Source organism: Drosophila willistoni, assembly GCF_018902025.1.
Source record: "Drosophila willistoni isolate 14030-0811.24 chromosome XR unlocalized genomic scaffold, UCI_dwil_1.1 Seg41, whole genome shotgun sequence".
In the NCBI taxonomy this organism is placed as follows: Eukaryota; Metazoa; Arthropoda; class Insecta; order Diptera; family Drosophilidae; genus Drosophila; species Drosophila willistoni.
In genome coordinates, this window is record NW_025814058.1 from 2,276,414 (window position 1) to 2,301,839 (window position 25,426).

The 25,426-nt window shown below is 33.9% G+C and overlaps 1 protein-coding gene across 3 annotated transcripts in view; it reads left to right on the plus strand.

Moving 5' to 3' along the window:
• The first annotated feature begins 453 nt into the window (after positions 1 to 453).
• LOC6643143 (3-phosphoinositide-dependent protein kinase 1) overlaps positions 454 to 25,426 on the plus strand; it is a 33,983-nt gene continuing 9,010 nt past the window's right edge. The window contains exons 1-3 of one of the 3 annotated variants that reach the window (XM_047012299.1): positions 454 to 497; positions 22,085 to 22,628; positions 22,776 to 23,105. In XM_047012299.1, coding sequence (XP_046868255.1) covers positions 471 to 497; positions 22,085 to 22,628; positions 22,776 to 23,105 — 901 coding nt within the window. In that variant the 5' untranslated portion in view covers positions 454 to 470. Of the gene's footprint in view, positions 498 to 12,880; positions 13,664 to 22,084; positions 22,629 to 22,775; positions 23,106 to 25,426 lie in introns of those variants that run through there. The other 2 variants (XM_023176095.2, XM_023176094.2) reach the window with 2 other exon arrangements.

Below are 25,426 nucleotides of genomic sequence, written 5' to 3' on the forward strand. Positions count from 1 at the left end.
ACATTAACACTTGACGCCTTAGTTTAGAATGGCTCTCTTTACCCCCTCCTTCTCACTCTCTCTCTCTCTCTCTCTCTCTCGCTCTCTCTGTCTCTGTCCCTGTATTTACAGCTGTATATCTTTTTCTGTCCCTGTCTATAAGTTACTTAGACTGTGGAGGCTGTGTGAGTTTTTTTTTTTTATTATTTGCATTTTGGTTGCATTTCGCTTTAAGTAGTTTTGTGTGTGTGTGTGTTTTTTATTATTTTTGTTTCGTTTTTTTGTTGTTTTGCGTACTTAAGTATCGCATGCATTGCAAATCCCAACTCAGTTAGCGGTCAGCGGCCGTCGTTTACGCTCTGAATATGAAACAAATGAAATCAAAGAAATTAAAGGAATTGCAAAAACCAAAAGAACGTATGAAAAGGCGGTGTGCGAATTGTTTACAGCGATTTCTTAATTTATTCCTTTGCTGTGTGGGTTGCCGCCAAATGCCAATAGTGGTAATGGACAATAAGGTAAGTTTTTGGACTTACAACAAACCAAACAGAAACAAAAAAAAAACCATTCCCAATCAACAACAAAAAACAACAAAAAAGCAACAACCAAAACAAAGGTCAAAGGTTGTAGAATATTCCAGGCCGCAAATGGCAAATAGAAAACCCACTCACACAAAAGGGAGAGCAACAGAGGGGACAGAGAAAGAGAGAAAGAAAGAGACAGAGATAGAGACAGAGATACACGTGGCAAGTGCCTGTGTATGCCTCTCATTTTCTAAAAGGTCACATGGCACATGGCTGAACTTGAAAGCCGCTGTTTCATAGAATGGGTTGATGATGATGATGGTGCAGCGCAGCTGCATAAAAAAAAAGCAAAACCAACAACAAAATGAAAATGCAGAGAAAGAACCAGAAGAAAGAACGCACACACACACACACACACACACACAAATAGTGTCAACCAAATGACCGACCACCCAACCACCCATCCTCCTGCGCGTTTCCGCTTTGCTTTCCTTTTTTATTTGTTCTTCTTGTTGTTGTTGTTGTTGTTGTTGTTGTTGTTGTTTTCGTTGTAGACACAAGCGCAAACATTTTCGCTGCGACGCAATTGGAAAACATATTCATGCAATCATCAATTGCGCTTTGGGAAAATCCAAGGCACTATAGGCAAAAAAGAAAAACAAAAAAATAGCAACACGAACATCGAGAAAATCTACATGCCATAAGCATACAAAAAGCACAAGAAGGGTTAGTTGCATACCCCAATGGCAAAAACAAAAACTAATTTTCGAAATCATCGACTTGATTGATGCCTTTCCTTTAGAAATTTATTAAAGCTTTCAATCCGACAGCCAAATATAAGAGTTTAAGATTTCTATTTAGATCACCAGAGAGAATGTATCGAAATGTGAATATTTCCAAAAATATCTTCCTTCATCAAGATATGAATATTTTCAAAAATATATTTAATAATTTCAAAAATATGGTCAAGAATGTATCAAAATATGAATATTCTCGAAAGTGTCTTCAAAAGTTTCACAATAAATGTAGCAAAATTGAATGTTTTCGAAAATTTCTTCAATAATTTGGACAATATTGTCAAGAATAAATGAAAATTAAATAAATTAAGAATATTTTCAAATCTATCATCAACAATTTACACAATATTTTCAAAAAATTCTTCAATAATCTAGACAATATTTTCATAAATGAATCAAAATATGAATATTCTCGAAAATGTCTTCAAAATTTTCAAAATAAATGTATCAAAATTGAATGTTTTCAAAAATTTCTTCAATAGTTTGAAAATTAATAAAAAAAAAAAAAATATTTTCAAATCTATCATCAACAATTCACGCAATATTTTTTCAAAAATATCTTCAATAATTTTACCAATATGGTCAAGAATTAAACAGATAGACCAATATGGTCTTCAAAAGTTTGATAATTAATGAATCAACATTAATTTAAATTACCCAAAATTAATCAAAATGAATCAAAACATGAATATTTTCAAAAATATCTTCTATGATTTAGACCATATTGTCATGAACGAAACAAAATTATAACCAGATATGAACATATTCAAAATGTTTTTAATAATTTAAAAAAATGTTGTTACAAACCAATTAAAATATGAATATTTCTTTTCAAATATTTCCAATAATTTACACAAAAATGTCACCATTTATCAAAAACGACCAAAAACAAGCTTTTACACTAAACTAGTTGAGAATTATAACTAAATACAGGGGGAAAAATGGTGTAAAGTTTGCTAATGCTCTAAACAACTATACAGAGAGGAGGTGTTGCCTAAGCCCGACTAACCTCTATATAGATTCAGTTAGAATTTAGTAAAAAATATATATAAATAAATTTTAAAAAAGAAGAATCAATACAAAAAGTTCGAAAATAATGCTTCCATAATAAAAAATGCCAAAACAATTTAAAAAGTTCGTTTAAATTTAATTAAAATTTCAATTGATTAACTCAAGTATCACTTTCAGATACCAACTTAAATTCTTAGAAATGATTTAGAAAACTATTTTTATTTTCACAAATTCTGTTTCAAGTCGCATAAAAACAAATTTGTTTCTCTAATTATGTTAAAAACAGCATTGGGCGGATTGGATAGTTGATAACGAAATGTTCCGATAAACTGTCAAACAGGTTCAAATATATTTATCTGGGACGAAGCAACAACAACCCCTTTCAATTGAAGGGTATATGAAATGCCAGTGGTATTTATTTACGGCGCATTTACCTTGCTTGCTGCACGTGAAATGGGAACGTGGGAATACACCACAAAACGCAGGAAAAACTACGTAATAGTATTGCCTCTACCCCCCCACCACCATTAAACTCCCCAGCAGGCACACACACACACACACACACACTCAATTCCGACCTCTACCAAAAAAGGAGGGAAAAAGAAAAATTAGTTACTCTACTCAACTGGCGCCCTGTGTTTTTCACTTTTCGTGGCCTCCCCCCCCTCCCCCCTGTATGGGCAAACAAACTCAAAAAACAAAAAGAAAGAGAAAGAGGGACAGAGACAGAGAGAAAGAGAAAAAAGAGCGTTTAGAATTTATTAACACACCGTTAGTATTTGTTGAAGTTTTTGTTACTGTTGGTTTTTTAATTGACCATTGCGAATTTGTTTGGCGCCAATTTCAATTTCACGCCGCCTGGGCGCCACACGCGGCGTATGCGCAATAATTTGGATAGACAGAGACAAACTAACAATGAGTGAGAAAGAGCAATTACAAACACACACACACATGCACACACTCACACACACACACACACTTGATAGTTGTGTGAGTGTAACTAGCTGATTTGTATTTCGACTTTTCCATTTGCCAGAGTTTATGTTTATTTTTTTTTTTTTGTTGTTGTTTGTTTGATTGGTTCGGTTGCTGGTCGTAATTTAATTATGGTTTTTTAATTAAAATGCTTATTTCGTGTTATAACTCTTCAATGCAACAAAGGTTAAAGTGCCATACACAAAAACACAACAAATTCAAAACATTTTGTTAATTAGTTTGGACATGTAATGTAGCAAGTGGATTAGTGAAATTTAAAAGTGCTCAGTGCATAATCTAATCAAAGTAAAAAGGGTTTTCGAAATAAAGTTGTTCCTTTTCAAGCATATCTTATTGAAAACTATAATTTTCCATATCTCAAACATAAAGTCTCAGCTATTTAGCCTATTTTGTTTCCCACCATCATGGCGGATACGTAATGAATTTCCATCCATCCTCTTCCCCAGCCTCTAAAAATCAAGTCATATATATTAATTTTGGAAACTATATTACAAAATTTTTCAAAAGAAATGCAATGAATAAGATGAGAAGCCTTTGTCATTATACCTATTTATGTATGTCTGTCTGTTTGTATAAATTTTATGCGCTCAGTTTAAAAGCTTTTCTAATGATACTCGGTATTAAAACTTTGTATTACTATATGCAGCTTAAGTTCTTTAATTGTTCAGATCAGACCACTATAACATATAGCTCTAATAGAGCTAATCAGTTGTTTTTGTAAGTTTTTAAACGCTAGTTGAGCACAAAATACATTTTGTTGCATTTCCAACACTTTTCCCATGATTTCTTTAGATCGTTCTACTATATCTACCCAAAAAAAAAAAACATTTTTGGTTGTTTTTGTTTCCTCTTTTTGTCATTAAGATTATTTTTAATGGTATTTTTATCTTTATCTAATGTTTGATTATCTTTAATGTTATCCCTTGGTTTTTTAAGCTTTTTTTACTTTTTTAAAGCCATTAAAAATTAATAAAAATTTCATTTAATTTTTTTAAATTTGTCGAATTTAGCTTTCTTTACTTTTTTTTAAATTTGTCAAATTTATTTAAATATTTAAATTTATCATCTTGTGCTTGTTTTATTATGTGCAGCTGAAATTTAAATTATAACCATATCCTTCGGTTCCTTAATTTTGCTTTACTTATTTAACGATATTAAAAATTTAAAAAAAAAACGATAGCTGCTAAGGCTTTCGGCTGGTCTTTTAACACAATTCATATAGTTTTTGCTTAGTCTAGATTATGTTATTTTGTATGTTAGCTTATCTTATAAAAGGTTCATAATATTGGTTAGATTGATGTATTTTATAATTTCTCTTATTGTTAGATTTTCAGGAGTTGGATTGGATAGGAGTAGGATAAGGTTTTGGTTTGGGATATGGTTTCAAAAGCTTTGAAACACCGTACATGTATTTATGATATGTTCTATATTCATAATCGAGTTTGTGTTGCAGAATTTACAGTGGTTGGTGGGATTTTTTTGAAGGAATCGGTGTTCGTGTGTTAGTCTCGTATGCCCTAGTCGTAGCCTTATAAGTTTTATTTGGGTTTTTCTAGGTATTTGGCAAATTTCTAGTTTTTTAAGATAGTCATCAACATTGTATTTGTTATGTCTGTTGTTAATAATATTTATGTAAATTGTAGAAAACAGTTGGATATATTAAACTCTTTTGGCAGTCGAAATTTCATGAAATTCAACATGAAATTCGAAAAGTTTATAGTTTCCTAAAATTGCATTTTTGGGGGCTTAATTTGTTCAGATAAACTGGGACTTACCTAACTGGTAGTATCTAAAATATCTAAAGTCAAAATATATAGATTTTTCCCTCAAGAAGTGTTGTAATTCATATTTAATTTTGATTAATGTTAACTAAAATCTGTTTCGAGAAGCATTAACATATCGAAATTATTGCTAAAAGGTTATGTGAGGGCAACATGATGCAGCAAAATTTATGAAATAATTGAATGAAATTCTATATAAACTCCACTTTATTGATAAAAACACGAAAAATTTCAAATGAAACTAGGATGAAACTAAGATAAATTTTTAGTTTTGCAAACTTTCTCCCATAACAATTAGAAGCTCTTTCTCCATATATAAAGCATTACAAAGAATGAGAGACAAATGGTAGAAGGACTATCTATTTATTATGCTCTTGTTCGTTTAACTAAGCTTAATATACAATTAATACTCAAAACAATATATCAATGAATTGAAAGCAAATGATGGCAATATGTAATCAAGTTTTAGACGAATATATCTCTATCTCTTTCTCTCTAGAGTGTATATATGACTCGAAACCTCGGCACTTGTCAAACTTAAACTCTCTTGAGTGTTGAGATCGACCTTCAACTTGATTGCACGTGTCTAAGGTCCTATGCTAATAATCATGCCAAATGCCCTCAAGGAGTTATAAATATTCACAAGCTATCAAATGGCGTCTGCCATTGACAAATCGTCAAAAAAAGACTGAAACAAGTGTTTTTTTCATATAGAATATCATATACAGAGACAAAACAAAGCCAACAACCATTAACTTGGAAAACGCTTTCCGCTTTCACTATTCAAGAAAATATGTAATTTTTTTGTTGGGTTGTTTTCATGCACCACCCACCCGAACCCTTCCAGCCATACCTCTTGATAGATTTTTATAATTAACAGAAATATTTTTCAACCAATTATGTTTATTAAATGAAAAATAATTTTTGTGTATTTGACCTGAGGAGAAAAAGGCAACAACAACACCAACAACATGATGAATTGTGTCAGTTCGCTGGTTCTCCGTTTCGCTAAAGTTCGTTGAAGTTGGAAGTAGAAGAAAAAAAAGAGTCAAGAGTAAAGAAGAGTATCTTGCTCTGTGTGGTGGAAGGGTTCATTGTGGGTTGCTTCGGTCGGTCGGTCGGTCTACTCAAGCCCCACATTATTTGTTAATAAATTAAACAAATGGCCCCGCAAGTCAAACAAAGTCGGATCCATTGATGTTTTTTTTTTTCATTCGTTCGTTCGTTCGTTCGTTCGTGTTTTTGTTTTTATCTTTATCCCTTGGATACGCACAGCGAGCTTTATTAATGGGTAAACTTAGTGACAACTAAATGAGTGTTGAATGTTGAATGGTTGATGGTTTGATGGTGCTGGTGTGACCCCTTCCAGTGCCTCTAACCAATTGAGTCACAACAACAAGAAAAACCAAAAAACCCCCTCCCAACCCTCCTCCCCACCACACACACACACACAGAGAGAGCTAAAAACGGTAGAAACCGAAAACCAAAACCAAAAACCAAAATTCCAAACCGGTTCAAGTCCAAAACTAAAGTCTAGTGCAAAGGGCGCGGGGTGGATGGCAGCCAATTAAACGAGACCAGCCCGTAGATTGTTTTTCGTGTTTAGAGTTAGTCTGGGGGGAGGGGGGAAAGGGATGGGGGGTCAGAACAGGTGAACAAAGCGGTCACTTTACTCTCTAGGCAACCTAAAAATGTTAATCTTAGATTAGAGATGGGAGTTAACAATTTTGTTACTTCAATTATGAAAGAGTTATCAACGAATTTTTTCGGGGCTCAAAAGATGTGTAGAATGAAAGAATAGACGTTAACTATATATAAAGAGAGAGGGAGAGAGAGAGAGCTCTAGGTGAATAGACCCTAAGAGATCTTAAAATAGCACCATGATTGAAAGAACATTATTAAATAATTTACTAAAATAATAGATATATTAGACTTAACTCTTTATGGCCTAAAAGCAGAGTATGAATTCAGGCGAATACTTAGAAAGTTGCAAAATATTGCAGAACCAATTTAAAAGTTAATGAAAGAAACGAACGTCAAAAAAATAACAGGTAACTTTTTTTATATACTTATATGTATGTAGAATCTATAACTTTGTTTTAATCTCTATTAAGAGATCTATTAGCTAAGGTTTTGCTGGTGATTATCTATGCAGAGATTCCCTATAGAAGAGATTTATTAGATTTAATAGATTATTTCTTTGATTATTTATTAGATTTATTTCCATTTTTCATAAATCTATTCAGTTCATTACTTTTTTAAGCATATTTTGACAAGTTGTGTCAATAATTGCTTTCAGAAACTTTCAATTTTATTCAATGAAAGTTTCTATCAGCTGAAATTAAACGAAATATTTCAACTTCTCATAGTGTCAAAAGATAAAGACCAAAATGGTCAAGGTTTTCAAATTGTTTATATATATATATTTGATACTAACTTTAAGCTGCAGCCAAAGAATAAAAGCTTTAGATTTAGTTCATTATTTTTTAAGGGGGCAATCGGTAATTTGGTGAGGAGAGGGAGAGGGTAAATAATTCTTGGTTATAAAACTTTAACTAGTTTCAGAAGTGAAATCTAGGTTTTTGGTGTGGTATTTCCCCTCATTAACCCAAAATCTTATTAATAAACTTTCTGTACAAAGGATCGAAATAGCCTTTTGTCTGTTTGCAGCAGCAAACTATAGTTTCAAGGACTCAAACGACTAAAATTCTCAAAATCAGAAAAAGATTCTTTGTTCTGAACCCCATGGATCATAACCGATTCTGATTCTTTTAAAGCTTCTTTTTTAAGGCACTTTAAAGCTTTATGCATAAAAGTTGGCAGCGCTGCTTTATTGTAATTCGCAACTAATTTTAGCATTTAAGTCAATGACGGATCTAGCTTATCCTTTTGGTGGGCAAAAGATGCATTTGGTAAAGGAAATCAAGCACTTTAAGGAAAAATAAGAGGAAAACCTCCAATTTAGAGCGGAAATTTTTCTCATCGCCCCCTGAGGATAAGCCAGCCTAAAATCGTTAGTCAAGTCTGCAGATTAAAATGAGAAAACTATCACAAAATGAACCCAAAAAACAAAGTTTTATGGGCAAATACTTGAAAGTAAAGTTTTCATTAACAACTTCAGAATAATTTCAATTGATTTAAACTGTTTTCTTTTTGTACGAACGTTTACCAAATATTGTTTCACGATACCATCCCATTACTCTCCACCCGCATTCCCCCCACAATTCCATTCTCCATTCAACAATCGAAAAAAAATATATAAAAATTAGGTAAAACAAAAACAAAAAATCAAAGAAACTAATGCGACGTTCATTTTTGGTGCTAATGATTCGGTGTTAACGTTCGCTATAAATTCACCAAATTTTTTTGGAGATGATGTTTTGTTTTTATTTTTTTTCAATTTGTTTTTGTTTTTGATTTGTTGATTTTTGAGAAATTGATGTTTTATGCAAAGTATTTTACAACAACCACAATAGCAACAACAATTCGTAGTAGTCGTAGTAGAAATAGTATCTACTAGTAGTAGTAGTAGTAGTAGTTAGTTAAAGCACAACAAGTGTGTGTTGTGTGTGTGTTGTGTGTGTGTGCTCAAGTTATGCAAAAAAGACTTGTCTCTGGTTTTCTATTTTTAAATGTGTTTGTGTTTAGTTTTTTTGCTTTTTGATTCGATGGTCTTGGACTCTTCTTTTAGCCAAAGCGAAGGCGACATTGTGTCTCGTCTTGTTGCCCATTAAAAATGCTAATTCCGAAATATTTTTGTGCAAAAGAAAAGGAGAAGAAGAAAAAAATCTAAATACATACATATAGTATATAAAACCGAAGAAGAAAAAAAACTACATACATCAACTTTTTTTGTTTGTTCATTAACAAATGAATTAGCAAAAAAAAAAAAATAAATAAACAAAATTAAAAAATTTTTTGAAATAAATAAATAAAAAATGCTAAAATAAACAAGAAAGATTGAAAACCAGTTAGATACCTCAAACGAATAACCTATACCCTTACTTGGTGCAAAAAACTTCTTTGATCAATCAAAATCTAAATTTCACCTATTTTTTTCCTTATCCATTAAAAAATTCAATACTAATAATCGCAATAGGTTCTAAAAACTTATAAACAGTAAAAAAGATTAAAAATGCACTTAAATTTTTAAATTTAATAAAAAAAAATAAATAAATAAAAAAAATCATTCTTTTTGAAGTTAAGAAACTTTTTAATAGTGAAATAATTTTTAAAATAAATATAAAATGACTTGTCAATTGGAAAACAAAATTAAAAATAATCACAATTGGATCTAAAAAATTTAAAAATATTGAAAATTAATACAAAATTATCAAATTTAATCAATTTAATTCAAATTTTAAATTTACCCAAATAAAATATTTAAAGTTAAGAATCTTTTTAACAGTAAAATCTCTTTCAAAATGGAAGAATTCTTTCGAATTTGAAAGAATTGAAATTTTAAGTCATACAATCTAAACAAAGGTTTAAAAAAAAGATCAACAAAGACTTTTTTTCTTCTCCCAATAGGCCAACTAAATTCATTACAATAAAACGCATTGACCCCTTTTGGGATAGTGTAGAAAACTAAAAAGAAACACACTAAACTAGGAGACATAATATATAAACTAAAATGAAATGAATTAAATTAAGGTTGCAAATTGATTAGATTATGGATGGTTTCGATATGGAAAGAAAGATTGCCATGTAGAATTGTCAAGGTTTAATTTTAATCAAATAAACAGTGGCCCAAAGTCATAATGCCAAAAAAAAGAAGAAAGCAAAAGGAATTGTCTCCGATTTTTATCGATTTCTTAGTTAGTTAAACTCGATTTTGTCATTCAAGGAACTCAGCCAAACTTACAGAGTAAAAGTAATAAATTTTTAATAGTTTTATGTTTAAAGTTATTACTAATCTATCTAGATTACGACTTTGTTGAAAATTTTACCCAATTCTGATTTTGTAAGTCTCATTTTGTAAGCTTTGTCAATCTTCAGTTGTGATTCCCAACTAGTTTTAGCATTAAAGTAAATAAATGCTGCCTTGAATTCATTTCAAAATTTTCGCTCATAATGTGACAATGTGTCATGAGATTACGAAAATATCATTCATACAAATGCCAGGTGAATCGATCTTCTATATCATATCTCTATATCTCCCACACGCACACACGCACACACATACACACAAACAAATAGCATATTCTATCAACAGTTCTTTGATATTTTTAGAGCCTTTATCTTATCGGTGACCATATTTTTAAACTAGATTATCGGGTTATCAATAGATTGGACACCAACTAACTCAATTCATGGACTTGCGGGGATGAAAATTGGAGTCTTAAAAATATCTTTCAACCTTTGCATAGTTTCTTCGTGTTAAAATAAATAAATGTTTAAAGAATTTCAACCAAAAATCTACAAAAAAAAAAATGAAATTAGTCTGGCATAATAAACTATTGTAGTTTAAATAATATCCTAACAAGAAAAGACTTTTTCTTGGTCAAAAAAAAAAGACACAAATCAAATATGAAACAAAAATGTTAAGTTTTACTTAAAAAAAAAACAAGAAAAAAACAAAAAATGTGTATTTCTTTTTATGTCTAGCAAACTGTCTGAAATTTGAACATTTTGAAAACCTAATTTTTTCGAATATTTCGAAGTAAAACTTTTACGATTCTTGAAAAATTCGATTGAAAATATAGAAAAATATATTTTTAGTACCAATTTCTTATTCCAAATATTAGAAATATATTAATTTTTTGTTTTTTTTTTGTTTGTTTTTGTAGACCAAAATCAATTCTTCTTCAATTTAGAATCGTTTTGAAACGTAAACGGGATTAGTTTTAAAGTTGTCTAAAGTATTAAAATTAAAAACTAAAACGAATACTCTAATACTCTAAAAGGACAAATCCGTGGATGTCTGAAATTTCAAACTTACTATTCCTAAAGATAAAAGCGTTTTGATGATATTTTGTTTTAACTAAATATTTACATTTAAATAAGGCCAAAAATGAGAGAGTTAGATAATTGCCTATAAAGAGTAAAGATATTTAAAAAAATATTGAAAAAAGGACTAAAAAAAAAACTAAAGAACGGAAAAAAATTGTGTGATATACAAATGTATTCGCAAATAATTGTTTAGATATAAAATCCAAAAGAAAATAGAAATAAAAATGATGTACAATACGCACAATGAGATGTACATACATACATCAATGCAAACATTGGTATGTTAATGTAAATAAATTTATGAATTCATAATTATGTATATCTGAATGTGCATAAATATTCATAGATAAATGTATTTCTGTTCGTCCGCCCTTTCCAAAGTACATATGTATGTACATTTACCCTCTCTACCTCTCTCTACCACAACGTCATGCTATCGCTCGCTCGCTTGCTCGCCTGCTCACTCACTCTGTTTCTGGCTGGCTGTCTGTCTGTCCGTCTGTCAGCCCCCTGTCCGTGTATAGATACAGATACAGACAAAAACAATTTTAATGTTTTGTTTTCGTTCCATCTCGCTCGCACTTGGCTTCCGTTTCGTAGTAAAAACGTAAATGAGAGCAAGTGAATTTCCACACACACAGCGCACACACACACACACACACATTCACACAGGGACAAACGAAAAAGGCGCGCACTTGGCTAAAAACAAAACAGGGAACATTTTGGCATATGAAACACTATCCACAGTCTCATTTTCATTCTCTCTCATCACTCTCTTTGCGTTTGTGTACTCTGTTCTCTTTTTGGTCTTTATGCTCTTTTGCATTTTGCTTTGCAAATGAATTGTGGAACTCTTCCAAATGCAATTGATCATCTATGATGAATTATGGAGCAGGAAAGCCAGGAGGAGCATTTGGGCACATGGTGCCAAGTGAGTCCAGAGGGGGGCCCATAAATAATTTTCCACAAAAATGCAAATAAATTTAGAAAATAAAAAACAAAGTCAAACAAGTGCGTCAGTGCAATACATTTTTGTTTTTTGTATATCAATTATTTTACATATAAATAATTTATAGAAACTTAAAAAACAACGTAAGCAAATACATGCATATAACGGTAAACAGAATTGAAATGCAACCATTGCGAGGTGCAATTTTGATTTGCACCAAAAAAAAAACCATAAATTAAATATTTCACCGAAAATCACATGTAAATTTACACTTTTAATTTATTGCACAAAAAAATAAATAAAATAAAATCACAAGAAACAATTTGCCAAATGTTGACAATAAAAAAATTAAAAATTAAAGGAAATATCTACATACATATATATTTAATTAGTTTAAAGTGTGTTAATTTTTCAAGAAATTTAAAATTGCTGCAGGATAAAGATAGGACTTTTTGTTGCAAGGCCGAAAAACCGAAAAAAAAAAAAAAAATACGGTGGCAATTAGTTGTTGTTAAATAATTATTATTATTACTTGTCAGATTTTGTAGGGATAATCAAGAGAATTGTTTAAAATTTAACGATCTTTTATTGGATACCGTCTATAATTTCACAATCCACACACAGACGATACAAAACACAAGACGAGACAACAGTGCATTCCCCTCTCTCTGTCACTCTCTCTCACTAGCTTACTCTCTGTGTTTCTGTTTCTCTGCCGCCTTTAGCGCCCGCACGCAGCGCGCACTTGATGGGTTCGCACTCTCAGCGTTTCGTTTTTTCCAATTCATTCCTCCAATTGTGCCCCATTCCCTTTCACACATGATCCATTCCATTGTTCGCCGATTTCGGTTCATTTTCGTGCTCATTTTCGTTGTCGTACTTTTAACAGTTAACATTTAAACTTAACATTTGGAACTGTTCGGATGTCTTCGCGCATCGAGCACCCGATATTTGGGTTCAAAATATATATGTACACACAAGCTATATACATACATATATGAAATAGCAGCAGCAGTGGCGAAACTGAAAAGGAAAACACACAACTGAGAAAAACAAAAACAGAGAGCACACCAAGAAAAAAACGCAGTGTTTTTCCTCGTTTTTACGCGCGCGGAAAATTTTTTGTGTGTGTGCGTGTGTGTTGGTGTTGTTATTATTTTTTTCCTGCGCCTTCTCGCTGCATATTCTACATTGTTTTATTTTGTGTAAAACGTTATTTTTTTTTTGTTTCTTGACCGTTTTGAGTGAAAACCAAAGTGAAAAACGCAAAACACACAACAGACCAACAAAAAGTGCAAGTTACAATAATTGCAAAAAACACAAATCCCAATCAGAGGAAAAAATTCAAGAAAAATAACTGTTTTGTGTTCGAAAAAAGGAGCAAAAGAAACTAAAGACCAACAAAAAAAGGAAAAAAAAAGCAACAGCAAAAACAAAAAAAAAAAAGCAACAGTAAATGAACCGTTTCACAGTAGTTGTTTATTATTCTCGTCTATTTACATATATAAATCGTTTTGTTGTGTGTTTTTTTGGTTGTTGTTTTTGTTGTTTAATGTTGTTGTTCTCGGGCGTGACACCACACCCCCGAAACACCCCACCGGCCTACCCATGAAATGCAAAAGTTGGTCGAATAAAATCAACAATTTTGTTGTGCGTCGCCTCAAGTCCATAAAGGTAACTAATACTACATATTATTTTAAAAAATAAAACAAATAAACAAAAACAATCATTTTTAATTGCTACTTAGATTAATTGTTTACCACGAAAATCGCAGACAACTTTTTTTTCTTTGATTTTTTTTTTTAACGTATTTTTTTGTTTGTTTATCATTTTGCCTTCAAAATAAAAGTGCAATCAATCAAAAATTGTTAAATATTTTGAGGTTTGGCTTAAGTTCCAACCAAAATTCATATTGCATAATATTCATTTGTTTTCAATTTTTTTCTTTTTTAAATTAATGATTTTATTTATTTACCATCCTAATAATACTTTTTCGACTTGCAAATTTTTTAAGCAAATGGAATAAGAAAAAAAATAATAATAATAACAAAATGAGTTTTGCCTACAAATTTAATAAATCTTTTTTGTTTTTCGCTACAAATTCTAAAAAATTTTCAAAAAGTCAAGAATTTTTATGTAGCATAATATTAAAATTATTTATTTCTTTTAATCCAACAAAAAATCACCAGAATTTTTTGGAGAATATTTTCCAAGTTTAATATTTCTTTCAAAATTGTTTATTTCTTTTGATAAGAATTCTAAAAAAAAAATCACCAGAATATTTTCCAATATTTCATTTGCTGCAAATTTTCAAATATTTTCAAGAGTTTTCAAAAATAATAATAATTTCTCATTTGTTTTATCTCTATAATTTTTCTTAAAAATCCAAAATTTAACTTTAAAACAAAGTTTCAAAAGATTAAAACTTAAAACTGAATTTTGTTGTTAATTTTCATAATTTTTTGTTACAAATTCTCTTTGCATTAAAAACACAACAACAGAAAAAAAGATATCAAATATTTTTTAATTTTAAATTAATTTAAAAAAATATATAATATTAAATAACAAATAATTTGTGAAAGAAAGCAAAGATTTTTATTTGTTTAAATAATTCATATTCAATATTTATTTTTAAGAAGTAACTTAAAAATATTTTGTTTGAGCTGCAAAAAAAAAAAAGAACTTAATCACAAGAAGGGGAAACAATTTGTCATGAAAATGCCGAAAATGCCAAAAATGGGCAAATCGAATTGACCAAATTTGACATTATCTAGTTTATATATTTTATTAATCTGATATACACACACACATACATGTGTATATATGTAGGTATTGTTTTTTTTCGTTTTTATTGTTGTTTTATTTTATTTATTTAGTTTTGAAAACAAATAAATAAATTAAATTTATATGACTATTAAAGTCATATAATGTTATTTACAGTTGACAGACAAATAATATTTACGAAAAAAAAAAACAAAAACAAAAACAACGCCCCACTCATCCATTCAAATAACTGCCTAAATTTTTGTTGGCTTGCTCCTTAAGCCTTCTTCATCTGCTGCCGTCCTCTAGCATTCCGATTGCCCATCCCCCATCTCACTCTGCTTCTGTCACTCTATCTCAGTTGCTCCCACTTGGTTTTTTTTTCGCACAAAATAGCAGACGCCTTTCACTTGCATGTCTGTTGCTCAATTGTTATTGTTGTTGTTGTTGCTTGTTTCCTTTTCCTCTCCCTGTTACTCTGCTTCTTTCATTTTTGTTTACTACTACTTCTTCTTGTCTTCTTGTCTGTTGTCTCTTCCACATTTTCTTTACACATTTTTGTTTTGTTCGCACTTCCTTGTTTTGTATAACCTTTTCTCTTCCTCTCCGTCTATCTTTCTCTTTTTGCCGTCTCTCTCGGACTCTCTTTGTGTGAGTGAGTGAGTGTGGCGCGAAAATTCTTAAAATTCTTTTTTTTTTTGTCTGCTGCGTGCTTGCTGGCTGCTTCCCTCCACATTTTCCAGCGGGAAAAACAAGTTTTTCCAGCCGCATTCTTTTGCCTTTTTCATACAAACAAACAAACTCTCTCTCTCTCTCTCTCTGTTTATCTCAGTATATGCGTTGCTGCTTTTGTTTACAGTTAGGAATGCGGTCGGCTGCGGCTGCGGCTGCGGCTGCTGTTGATCTCTTTTGTGGATGCTAAGTGTATGTTAATTACAACACTACCAAACAACTACGCTCACTCGAACTCTCTCACCCTCTGCCTGCATCACCCTCTCCCACACAGTGATGTGTGTGTCTTCTCAGTTGCTCGCCTTGGCCACTGCCTTAATGCTCTCTTGGCCCCAATTTATAAACCTCTCTCTCTGTCTCTGTGTCACTTGCGCTCACCAAAATTTGGCTCTCTGTCTGCCTCTCTCGCTATGTGGCCTTCGTCATACAGCTATGTTGCTTTCGGCTCCCATTATTTTGATCCACAATTTTTTTTTTTCGGCTCCCACTATTTTGATCCAATGTTTTTCCGGCTCCCACTATTTTGATTCACTATTTTTCCTCCGGCTCCCTGTATTTGAGTTGCATCTGGTGGTTGCAAGCGGTTCGAAAACAACTTTGCAACAGTGTGTCAAGAAATGTTGAAAATGTTTAAAATTTTGATTTAATTGGTTTTCGTTTTATTCTTGAAGTTATACTTAAATTTTAATTTACATTTATAATACCTACAAAAATGAAATGGAAGAGAACATGTTTAAAGAGTATTAAGAGCATCAAGTTCGACGGTGGTTGCAAGCGGTTATGATTGGTTCGATGCTAAGAGAGCACAACTTTTGATGAGCACACCTCTCCAATTAGATATTTCCAATTAGAAATTCGTAATTCGAGAGAATATATTAATGTACATATGGATGTATATAAAAAAATTTGATCGTGTACGAATCTCTCGTATTTTATTATCTCCCGTAATTCTCTTGCATCAGAGATTGTTGTCCGTGTGTCGTCGCTCTTTGTTCGCTTCTCACTTTGCGCAGTGAGTGAAGCGCTCACATACATTGACAAAGTTTTCGTTGGCTCTCTTTTTGTGCCGACCCCTGAACATATTTTTTTTCTCATTTTTTGTTTTGTTTTTGTGGCGCTTTCAAAGTGAACGGACGTGTCGTCTCGTGCTTATACGCCGCACACACACACACACACAAACAAACGAACACACAAAACATTAAAACATATATACACACACACACATATACTATATAAATATAAAAAAATACATATACACGCCCCAAAGACGCTTGTATTTGTGTGTGTGCGCTGCTTTGCGATTAAATAATACTCCGCAAAAGGCCAAACAAATTACATAAAAAAAAAGAGTAGCAAAAAAAAAAACCGAAAATTATTTAAATATACAGAGTAATGTTCTGTTTCTCTACGTTGTCGTCGTCGTCGTCGTTGTCTCCGCCGTCGCCCTCTATCCTCCTGCGTTGTGTTCAAATTGTGTTTTCATATAGTTAAATTAGCAAAAGAAAAAAAAAAATAACAAAAATATTTAAAATTAAAATAAAAAATAATATAAACAAAACTACGCAAGAGAAAAAATAAATAAAAGTTCCTACACTCTGTTATTGTTATATCCTTCGTCAGATCCTGTGTCTCATTGTGTGTGTGTGAAATCGTTGGTTTTTTTTCCTGTTATATATTTTGTTTTTGTGATTACAAAAAGAGATACTTGAATAAAATCAAAAATATTCAAAGAAATTCCCCAAAAAAAAAAAGAAGAAAGAATCAAACTAAAAATTAGAAATACGCGCGCAACTCTCGTTTGTTGTTGTTCGTGTATCAGTCGAGTATCTGTGTGAGGGTCTTCCTGTGTGTGTGTGTGTATGCCACAAAAGTAGTGCGTGTGCCCATTGGAATTTGGAATTGGAATCGCAATTACAACATACATATATACATACATACAACGCACAACACACACACACACTCACTCACACGCGCGCACGCATATACACAGAGCGTGTGTGAGAGAGAGAGAGAGAGTGGAGTAGAATATTTTGTTTTTTTGCTCCATCTCTCTTTACATTGGCGTTAACAAGAAGTAAGTTTAGTGGGGTCTTGTAATAAGAAGAGAACATGTGAGTGAGTGAGTAAGAGAGAGAGCGAGCGAGAGTTGCAACTGCATGAGAGAGCAAAAGCCAGCCCCCCCTCCCACCATTATACTCACTTATAGTGAATTGCATTCACCATGTCTCTTCCTCTTGCTCTCTCGCTCTTGCTTTGGCGCTCTGTCTGTTGTTGTAGTCTCTTCGTCTCTTGTGCATTTTTCATTCATAAGCGCATTTTACTACACACAAACACACACACAAACACACACAAACACACACACACATTCACACACATACACTCCAAAGTAAGCTTTTTGTTTTTCGTTCGTATCTCAATCAAAATTAAAATAAAGTATTTCAAATTTATATTAAACGCGGCCACCATGGACAAGGTGATGAAGGTGGGGTGAGGATGTCGATGCACACACACACATATGTATATACATACATACATACATATATCCTGGAGATCCTTAGCAATTCATAGTAAATCGGCCACGCCCCCAGCCCGCTGATTGCAGGGTATTAAAAAGTCTTACTCAAACATTTGAGACATCATATTTTTCTTTTCTTTTGCCAATTTTTAGTGTCGTAGTCGTCGTCATGGGTTTTTACCCCATCAAAATTATGCAAAACATGTATCACACACACACACACACGATTCCCTCCAGTAACAGTACCCCCCTCTCCCCCTCGATGCCTCAGACTATACATATATTGTCCATCCGTCGTCCATTTGTCGCATTTGATCTGAAGTCCAATCAAAAAATTTGTTGCTGTTCCGTCGTTGGGTTTTTTTTTTGTTTAAAAATAAACATTAAACACGAAATGGCAACACAGCAACAATAGCAAGAGCGAGACAGGGATAGGGAGACAGAGTGAGAGAAGAGACCCCCTTCTATCCCACCTCAAAATTTTCGCGAATTTTTTATTGCTTCAAGAAAATAAAACCAAAAAAAAAAAAAAAAAACAAAACAAATTCTTTTTGCTAGCCGAGGCGTAAATATAACACGCCTCCACACACACACACACATATACATATATCTATATATACATAAATAGAGATAATTAAATCAGCAGTAAGAATAATATAGTAGAATTACGCCCCAAAACTCCTATCCTCCTTCCCCTCCTACTTCTGATTGATTCGAAGGGACATCAAGTCCTTAATGTGGTGAGCGAGGGGCGGGCGGAGGCGTGACCGTTCCATAAAAAGAAAATTTGCACTACTTTCTCAGTCATCTTCTTCTTTCTCCTTCCACCTCATTTGTTTCACCTCAATCAACTAAGATCGCGACGCCGCCGCCGCCGACACACTATTTCCTAATCAAATTGTGTTGCTGCCGCCGCCGCCGCTGCTGCTGCTGCATTTTGTGGGCTTTCAATTGCTGCCTCGCCTGCATTCTGTAGACGAAAGAAGAAAAAAATGAAGCAAATACAACGAGAAGAGAATGAAAATAGAAACACACATTTTGTATTTATAAATATAAATTGAACACAAGCAGAGAGAAAAGATACAAAGAGACAGAGACAGATAGACAGAGAGAGAGAGAGACAGAGAGAGAAGTAGATAGATAGATAGATGATTGTGTAGTGGGGCGATTAATGAGTGCGGACGGGGCTGGGTGGAAGGAGGGGGAGGAAACCACGACGTCGACGACAAGCGGACACAGATCGACGGGCGGGACGGGATGGACTGAACGTCCAACGGCGTTGGCCCGGCAATAAAATAGATTAATTTAAATGTCATTTTTGTCTAGACACCGACGACGACGACGACAACGACAAGAAGAGAAGATCATCGAAGAAGAAGAAGAAGAGGAAAAAAGAATTCCTTTTTATACATATAAGTTTTCATCATATGTTATTTGTCTGTATTAAAGAGATCAGACGACCGACCCGACCCACACGCCCACTTTACCAACGAAAAACTGTGGAAATTTTCGTTTCGTTTCAAACAATAAAAAAAAAAACCAAGAAGAAGAAAAAAGCAACAACAATTGAGACAAAAACAACTTACTACCATTTTGATACCCTGTAAATTAAGCATTTAAATTTAACCAACTCTTCTAAATGATCAAATTTTATATCAACTTTGAGGTATCTATGTATATAAATATATATATATATATCGGACACGATAAATAGAAGTAACTCACAAAATTTAAGCATATGAGATTTTTTTTTTTTTTTTTTTGGGTATTTCCTGCCAGTCACCAAATTCCAGTTTTTCAGTTAAATCAAATCTCTGACGCAGATCGTTGTCGTGGCTTAATTAGCCTCAGAGTCGCCAAAAAAAAAAAAAAACAACAACAAAAAATGAAAAGTAGGTTGGCCACTTTAGCGCGGCGGAGTTCAAAAAATCTCTCAAAAACAAAAGCAACAACAACAATTTTTATGTTTATTTTGTTCATATACAATATTTTTAGGGGGCGTGTGGGTGTAAACAGAGGAGAAAGAGAGAGAGAGGGTAGGGGTAGGAGGAGGGGGGATAGTGGAAGAGGTGTATATGTTGTTGAGGTCATGCCTTAACTTAGAGGAGACAACGAGAGAGAGAAAGAGAGAGGGGAAAAAAAAACTTAACCAGCCGCATTCCACACACACACACACACACACAGAGAAAATGTTGTGTATGACGCACGCACTAATACATATATACAAAAACTTAACCAACTATTTTTCATTGACGAACGATCGATCAAACGAACGAACGAACGAACGAAACTGAAAAACCCGACAATCATCGTGTCTCTTCGTCGTCGTCGTCATCGTCGTCGTACAATCTCAATAACAAACAAACAAACAAACAACATTCCTAATCGTCGTGGGGGGGGGCATGGCATGGGAGGAGGAGGAGGAAGAGAATTACAGACACTAAGACACCTGTAAAGAGGGGCGGGCCCTTGGGGTCTTCCCCCTAGAAATTCCAATGGCAAAAATTGTTAACGATCATCGTTTCTTCTTCTTGTCGTCGGCTCCTAAAACTTGGCTTTAATAATGGCCAAACAGACAAGACAGACAGACAGATTGGTAAATTGATGAAATGCAATTAAAATGGCAATGTGGGCCGAAAAAAACCAGTTAAGAACAACAACAACAAACAAAACAAACATTTGTTTCATTTGTTTATTTGTTTGTTTCAGGGCGGCGGCTAACTTCTTTAACTTTAACTTCTTTTAAGCCTTCGATTGTTGTTATATTATTAACTTTTTGTGTGTGTTCTGTTTTCTATTGTGTCTGCGCTCTATTGAGATCTCTAAAATTAGCTTCAAATAAAAAAAAAACAAAACTTTCATTGACGCATTTGCTCACCTTGTTTCGTATTTAACAAAATTTTGTATTTTTTTTATAGCCTTTGATTAACATTTTTTGCATATTTAATAATTTTGGTTAAAAACGAGCTGCACAATATTTTGCTGTTAGATAGATACCCTTACCCCAATTAAAAGCTTGAGTTTTTTTTTAATATTTAAAACCATTTGTTGATTATAAAACTTTAAAAATTTTAGCTAGTTTTTCTGAAAGATTTGGGGAAAATAAGTTTTTGTTGTTTTTGTTTAATTTTTTATATTTGTGTGATTATCTAAAGGTGTTAGTAGGGTATTTAAACGAGATGTGTTTTAGGCCCCAAACGTAAATAGTTGTTTTTGGTTTAGTTTTTTTTTTTTTTTTATGGTACTTCACATACATAAAGTTCCTTTTCGAAAAAATCACGCCATTCCAACGCATTGCGTGGCGTTAACAATAATAATAACAACAACAGCAACAATAACAACAAAATAAGTCAGTCCAAAGAGCATAAAAAGACAACAAAAACAACTTCTAATAGAAATGTAAACAGGTGGCAATGAACTTTTTTATATTTTTATGCTTTAAGTCCTTGAACTCGAGCAAAAAAAAAAAAAAACAAATAAATAGCAATAACAACAACAACCAAAGAGAGCGGCAATGAACTTGACGTCAATGGCGTCGACGGACCGACCAACCGACTAACCGACCGACCGACCAACCAGACCATTGGGCAATCTCTATTGTTGTTGTTGTTCTCTTTGTTGTTGTTGTTGTTGTTGTCTGCCTTTTGTGGACCTGTTCTTAAAGTTCCGCTTGAAACTTGGGTTCTTGGTGGTCAGTTGTCGTTGTTTCGTGTCTCTCTATCTCTTTCTGTCTTCTGTGTGTGTTTTTTAGGCTTTTGCATCTGCGCAGCAGCTAGCTAACTAGCTTAGTAGAGGAGGAGGAGAGGGGAAAGGAGGGGCACTACATTTAATTTATTGCGTGTTTTCTTAAAATTATTCCGTCAATGTTAAAGCGCTTAACAGCAGCGGCAAATCTCTTAACAGAAGTGACTTTGCATTAAATGAAATAACATAAAAGAGAAGAAGAAGTAGAAGAAAATCCCCAGAAGAGAGGGAAAAATACCTAATAGTAAATCTGTTATGAGAAAAACCTTAATTTTCTTTTATACATTAAAAATGACGCAAATTCGTTGTTATCTCACAATTGATTTCCTTTCTTTTTACAGATTAACGGTACACAGCAGCAGCAACAACAGCTCCAATCGCCAACGCCAACACCTAACAGCATTGTCATACCAGCAACAGTTGCCGTAGCAGCCGCCTCATCATCATCGTCGTCGTCGAGTAGCAGCAGCAGCAGCAGCAGCAGCGGCAGTTGCTCTAGCAGCAGCAGTAATAATCTAGACTATTCACAATTCACAATTGCTGCTGCAACAACGGCGGCAACAACAGCATCAACACAAGCGGCAACAATGCCGGCTATGCCAAAGGAGAAAGCCACAACAGCCGTGTCCTTAAGTGAAACAAATTTCTCGGAATTACAACTAAAAGAACTGGTTGTTGTTGTTGAAGCAATGGCCACCACAGCGGCGGCAGCAACACGATTGCAGCAGCAGCAACATGGCACATGTGGCTGTGGCGCTGCATCGGCAGCAACAACAGCAACAACAGTAACAACAGCAACATCAGCAGCGGCAGCAGCAGCTGCAGCAGCAACAGAGAACAACAATAATAGTCGTTATGGCACTATCAACAAATATCTGACAAACGGTAAGTCAAGCAAAAAACTCTTTACAACATGTTGCCAGCAAATTAACATAGACACACACACACACACACATACATCTACCAAGTATATGTACTATGTATATCTATATATGTTTTGTTTTCTTTTCGCTTTTTTTTTTTTGGTTTCAGGCCACACATCGCCTTTGGCGGCAGCCGTGGCCAGCAACAGCTCGTCAGTAGCCTCAACACCGCAGTGCAGTAAAATGTGCTGTCGTCAGCAATATCAGAATGGAATACGCCATGAGCAACGGTTGCAGCAGCAGCAACAACAGCAGCAACAGCAACAACAACAACAGTCATTACAACAGCCAACACCCGCACAGCAGCAACAACAACAGCAAACAACGCCTCCTCCACGAAGGTCACCAAATGATTTTATTTTTGGTCGATACATAGGCGAAGGAAGCTTTAGTATGGTTTATCTGGCCGTTGATATACACTCGCGACGTGAATATGCAAGTAAGTGGAAATATTATTAACTACTGTTAAATCATTCACTAATGACGACGACTAGATTAGATATGTATATGGAAATAGAAATTAGCCGCAGCAGCCGAACGTCGTCGTCTTCGATATAGTTTTTGTTCTCTTCTGTCGAGATGACATTACGTATACGTACAAAAATCAACTTCCCCACCACCCACCACCCCCAAATCCCATATGGTAAGAGGGTATCACACACTTACCAATCACCATTTAGAAACAATCCACCGACCGAACACACCCACCCACCCACCTACCGGCACCCACTTGTTCACTTTCGCTAAAAAGACCATTTCTATGGCCTCTGCTTGGCTGGCGCCAGTTGTCAAGAGAATGCGGTCGCCATACAGACGGCGTTGGCGTTGACGTTGGCGTCGTTGTCGGTGTTTTCTGTCACCTGCTAAATTGCAAAAATAGATAGAACGAAGCAACATCTTGTGCTTGCTGCTGCTGTTGCTGCCAACAAAAACTTTAAAAGAAAACAGAAACCAGCTGATGCTAGAAATAACTTGCCAGCGAAAACGATTCGCACACATTTGTCGGGGGTACACGTAAGAGTAAGCCAGGCTTTGTTCATTGATATCCAGGCGACATAGTTGTCCATAACGATATAAAGAATCAGCAGATCGTGTCGTGTCGTGTTTTGTTGTTGTTTTTCGGGGTTTTGCGTGACTTTCTTTTTGTGATTTTTTGTATTGTTATTTATCTCAAAAACAAAAAATAAGAACAAAAAAAAACAAAAAACTAGTGGCAAAAACAAAAATGTTGAATATACTTTTGTTTTTTTTTTTTTTGTTTTTTTTACGTCTGCTGTGATAACAGAACACACACACACATATAGACACACACTTAGGAGCAGCGTTGCGGCGCACCAATTGACGCCAGTTTATTTTTTATACGTTTGTTTATCGATTGAAACAGCCGCCGTCGCCTGACTTCCCTCTGCTCGCCCGACCGCTTGTCCGCCTGCCTTCTCCTCGTATCGTTGATCACACACACACACACACACACACTCACACAGACACTTACTTTACCTCTCCCTGTCATTCTCCAATCTCTTTCTTCCCACAAGATCAGCTGTTTGTGATAAGCAAAAAATAGCGTCAACAACTTTACACAAAACAACGAGAAAAAAAAAAAAAGAAAAAAGAAAGAATGAAAAAACAAAACTGCTGTTTTAATAGTTGCTAAAGATTTTCTTTTGTTCTTTCCCTTTCTACGCATACAAACATGTAGAAACATACACTATAGTATAGTAGGTACAACTTATATTTGTGTTAAGCAAATTTGTTTGGTCTTGATTTTGTTTTCTTGTTTTTGCAAAATGCAAATGCAAAAATCAATAAACTCTGGCACGTGTCGCCGCATCGCGGACACAACACCTTAAGTCTTTGGAATAGCAGCCGACTTTCTCATACTCTCTCGACTCCTCTCCCACACGCATACTAAAATTCGTTTCATGCACTTGCGGCCAGACAAGTCCAATATGCTCTGTGTTGGAGTAGTGGTGCATGGATGAAGAAGAAGGAAAAAAATAAAACTGTTGATTTTCTCATTTTGTTTTTTTTTTTTTTTTTATTTTTCTGCTGCTGCTGCTAACATAAGCATTTTTACTCTTCGGCGCGTGGCTAACGGGAATGCACTTGCCTTTGCTTTTCGAAAAGCTACTTTGCGATAATGCAAACAGCGCAGCAACAGCAATAATTGGAGAGGTGCTGCTGCCGCTGCTGCTGCTGCTGCTGCAAGTCAACAACAACAATAATAAAACACCGCGCAGCAGCAGAGTGCTCTGGAAGCTCTGTTAGCTTAACATTGTTGTTGTTGTTAGTGTTGTTAGTGTGTGCGTATAAAAATAGACATGAACGAGCAAGTTTTTCTTCTTCCTTCAACAATAACAAAAACTTGATAAACAATTTAAATATCTACAAAAAGCAACAACACACACACACACAGACACACACACACACACAGAAAAAAAAGAGGCACAACAACAAATTATTTTGCACTTTTGACATTGAATTGTTGCGTGTTGTTATTGTTTTTATTGTTAGCGGAATTGCAAAATTACAAATATTGACATATTGAAGGTCAATATAGTACACAATTTGTATGTGGGGGGTTTTGAGGGGTGTATTTTTTTTTGTGCACTAGTTTGTTTCGAGGTTGTTGTTTTATTTTTTTTTTTTCTCCCTGTTTTGTCTCTTGCGGAATTCCACATAGGCGTGTTAATCATATTGCAAATCTTCTGGTATGAGCTGAAGAATTTTATGCACTTTAATGGAAATGATGAAAGAATG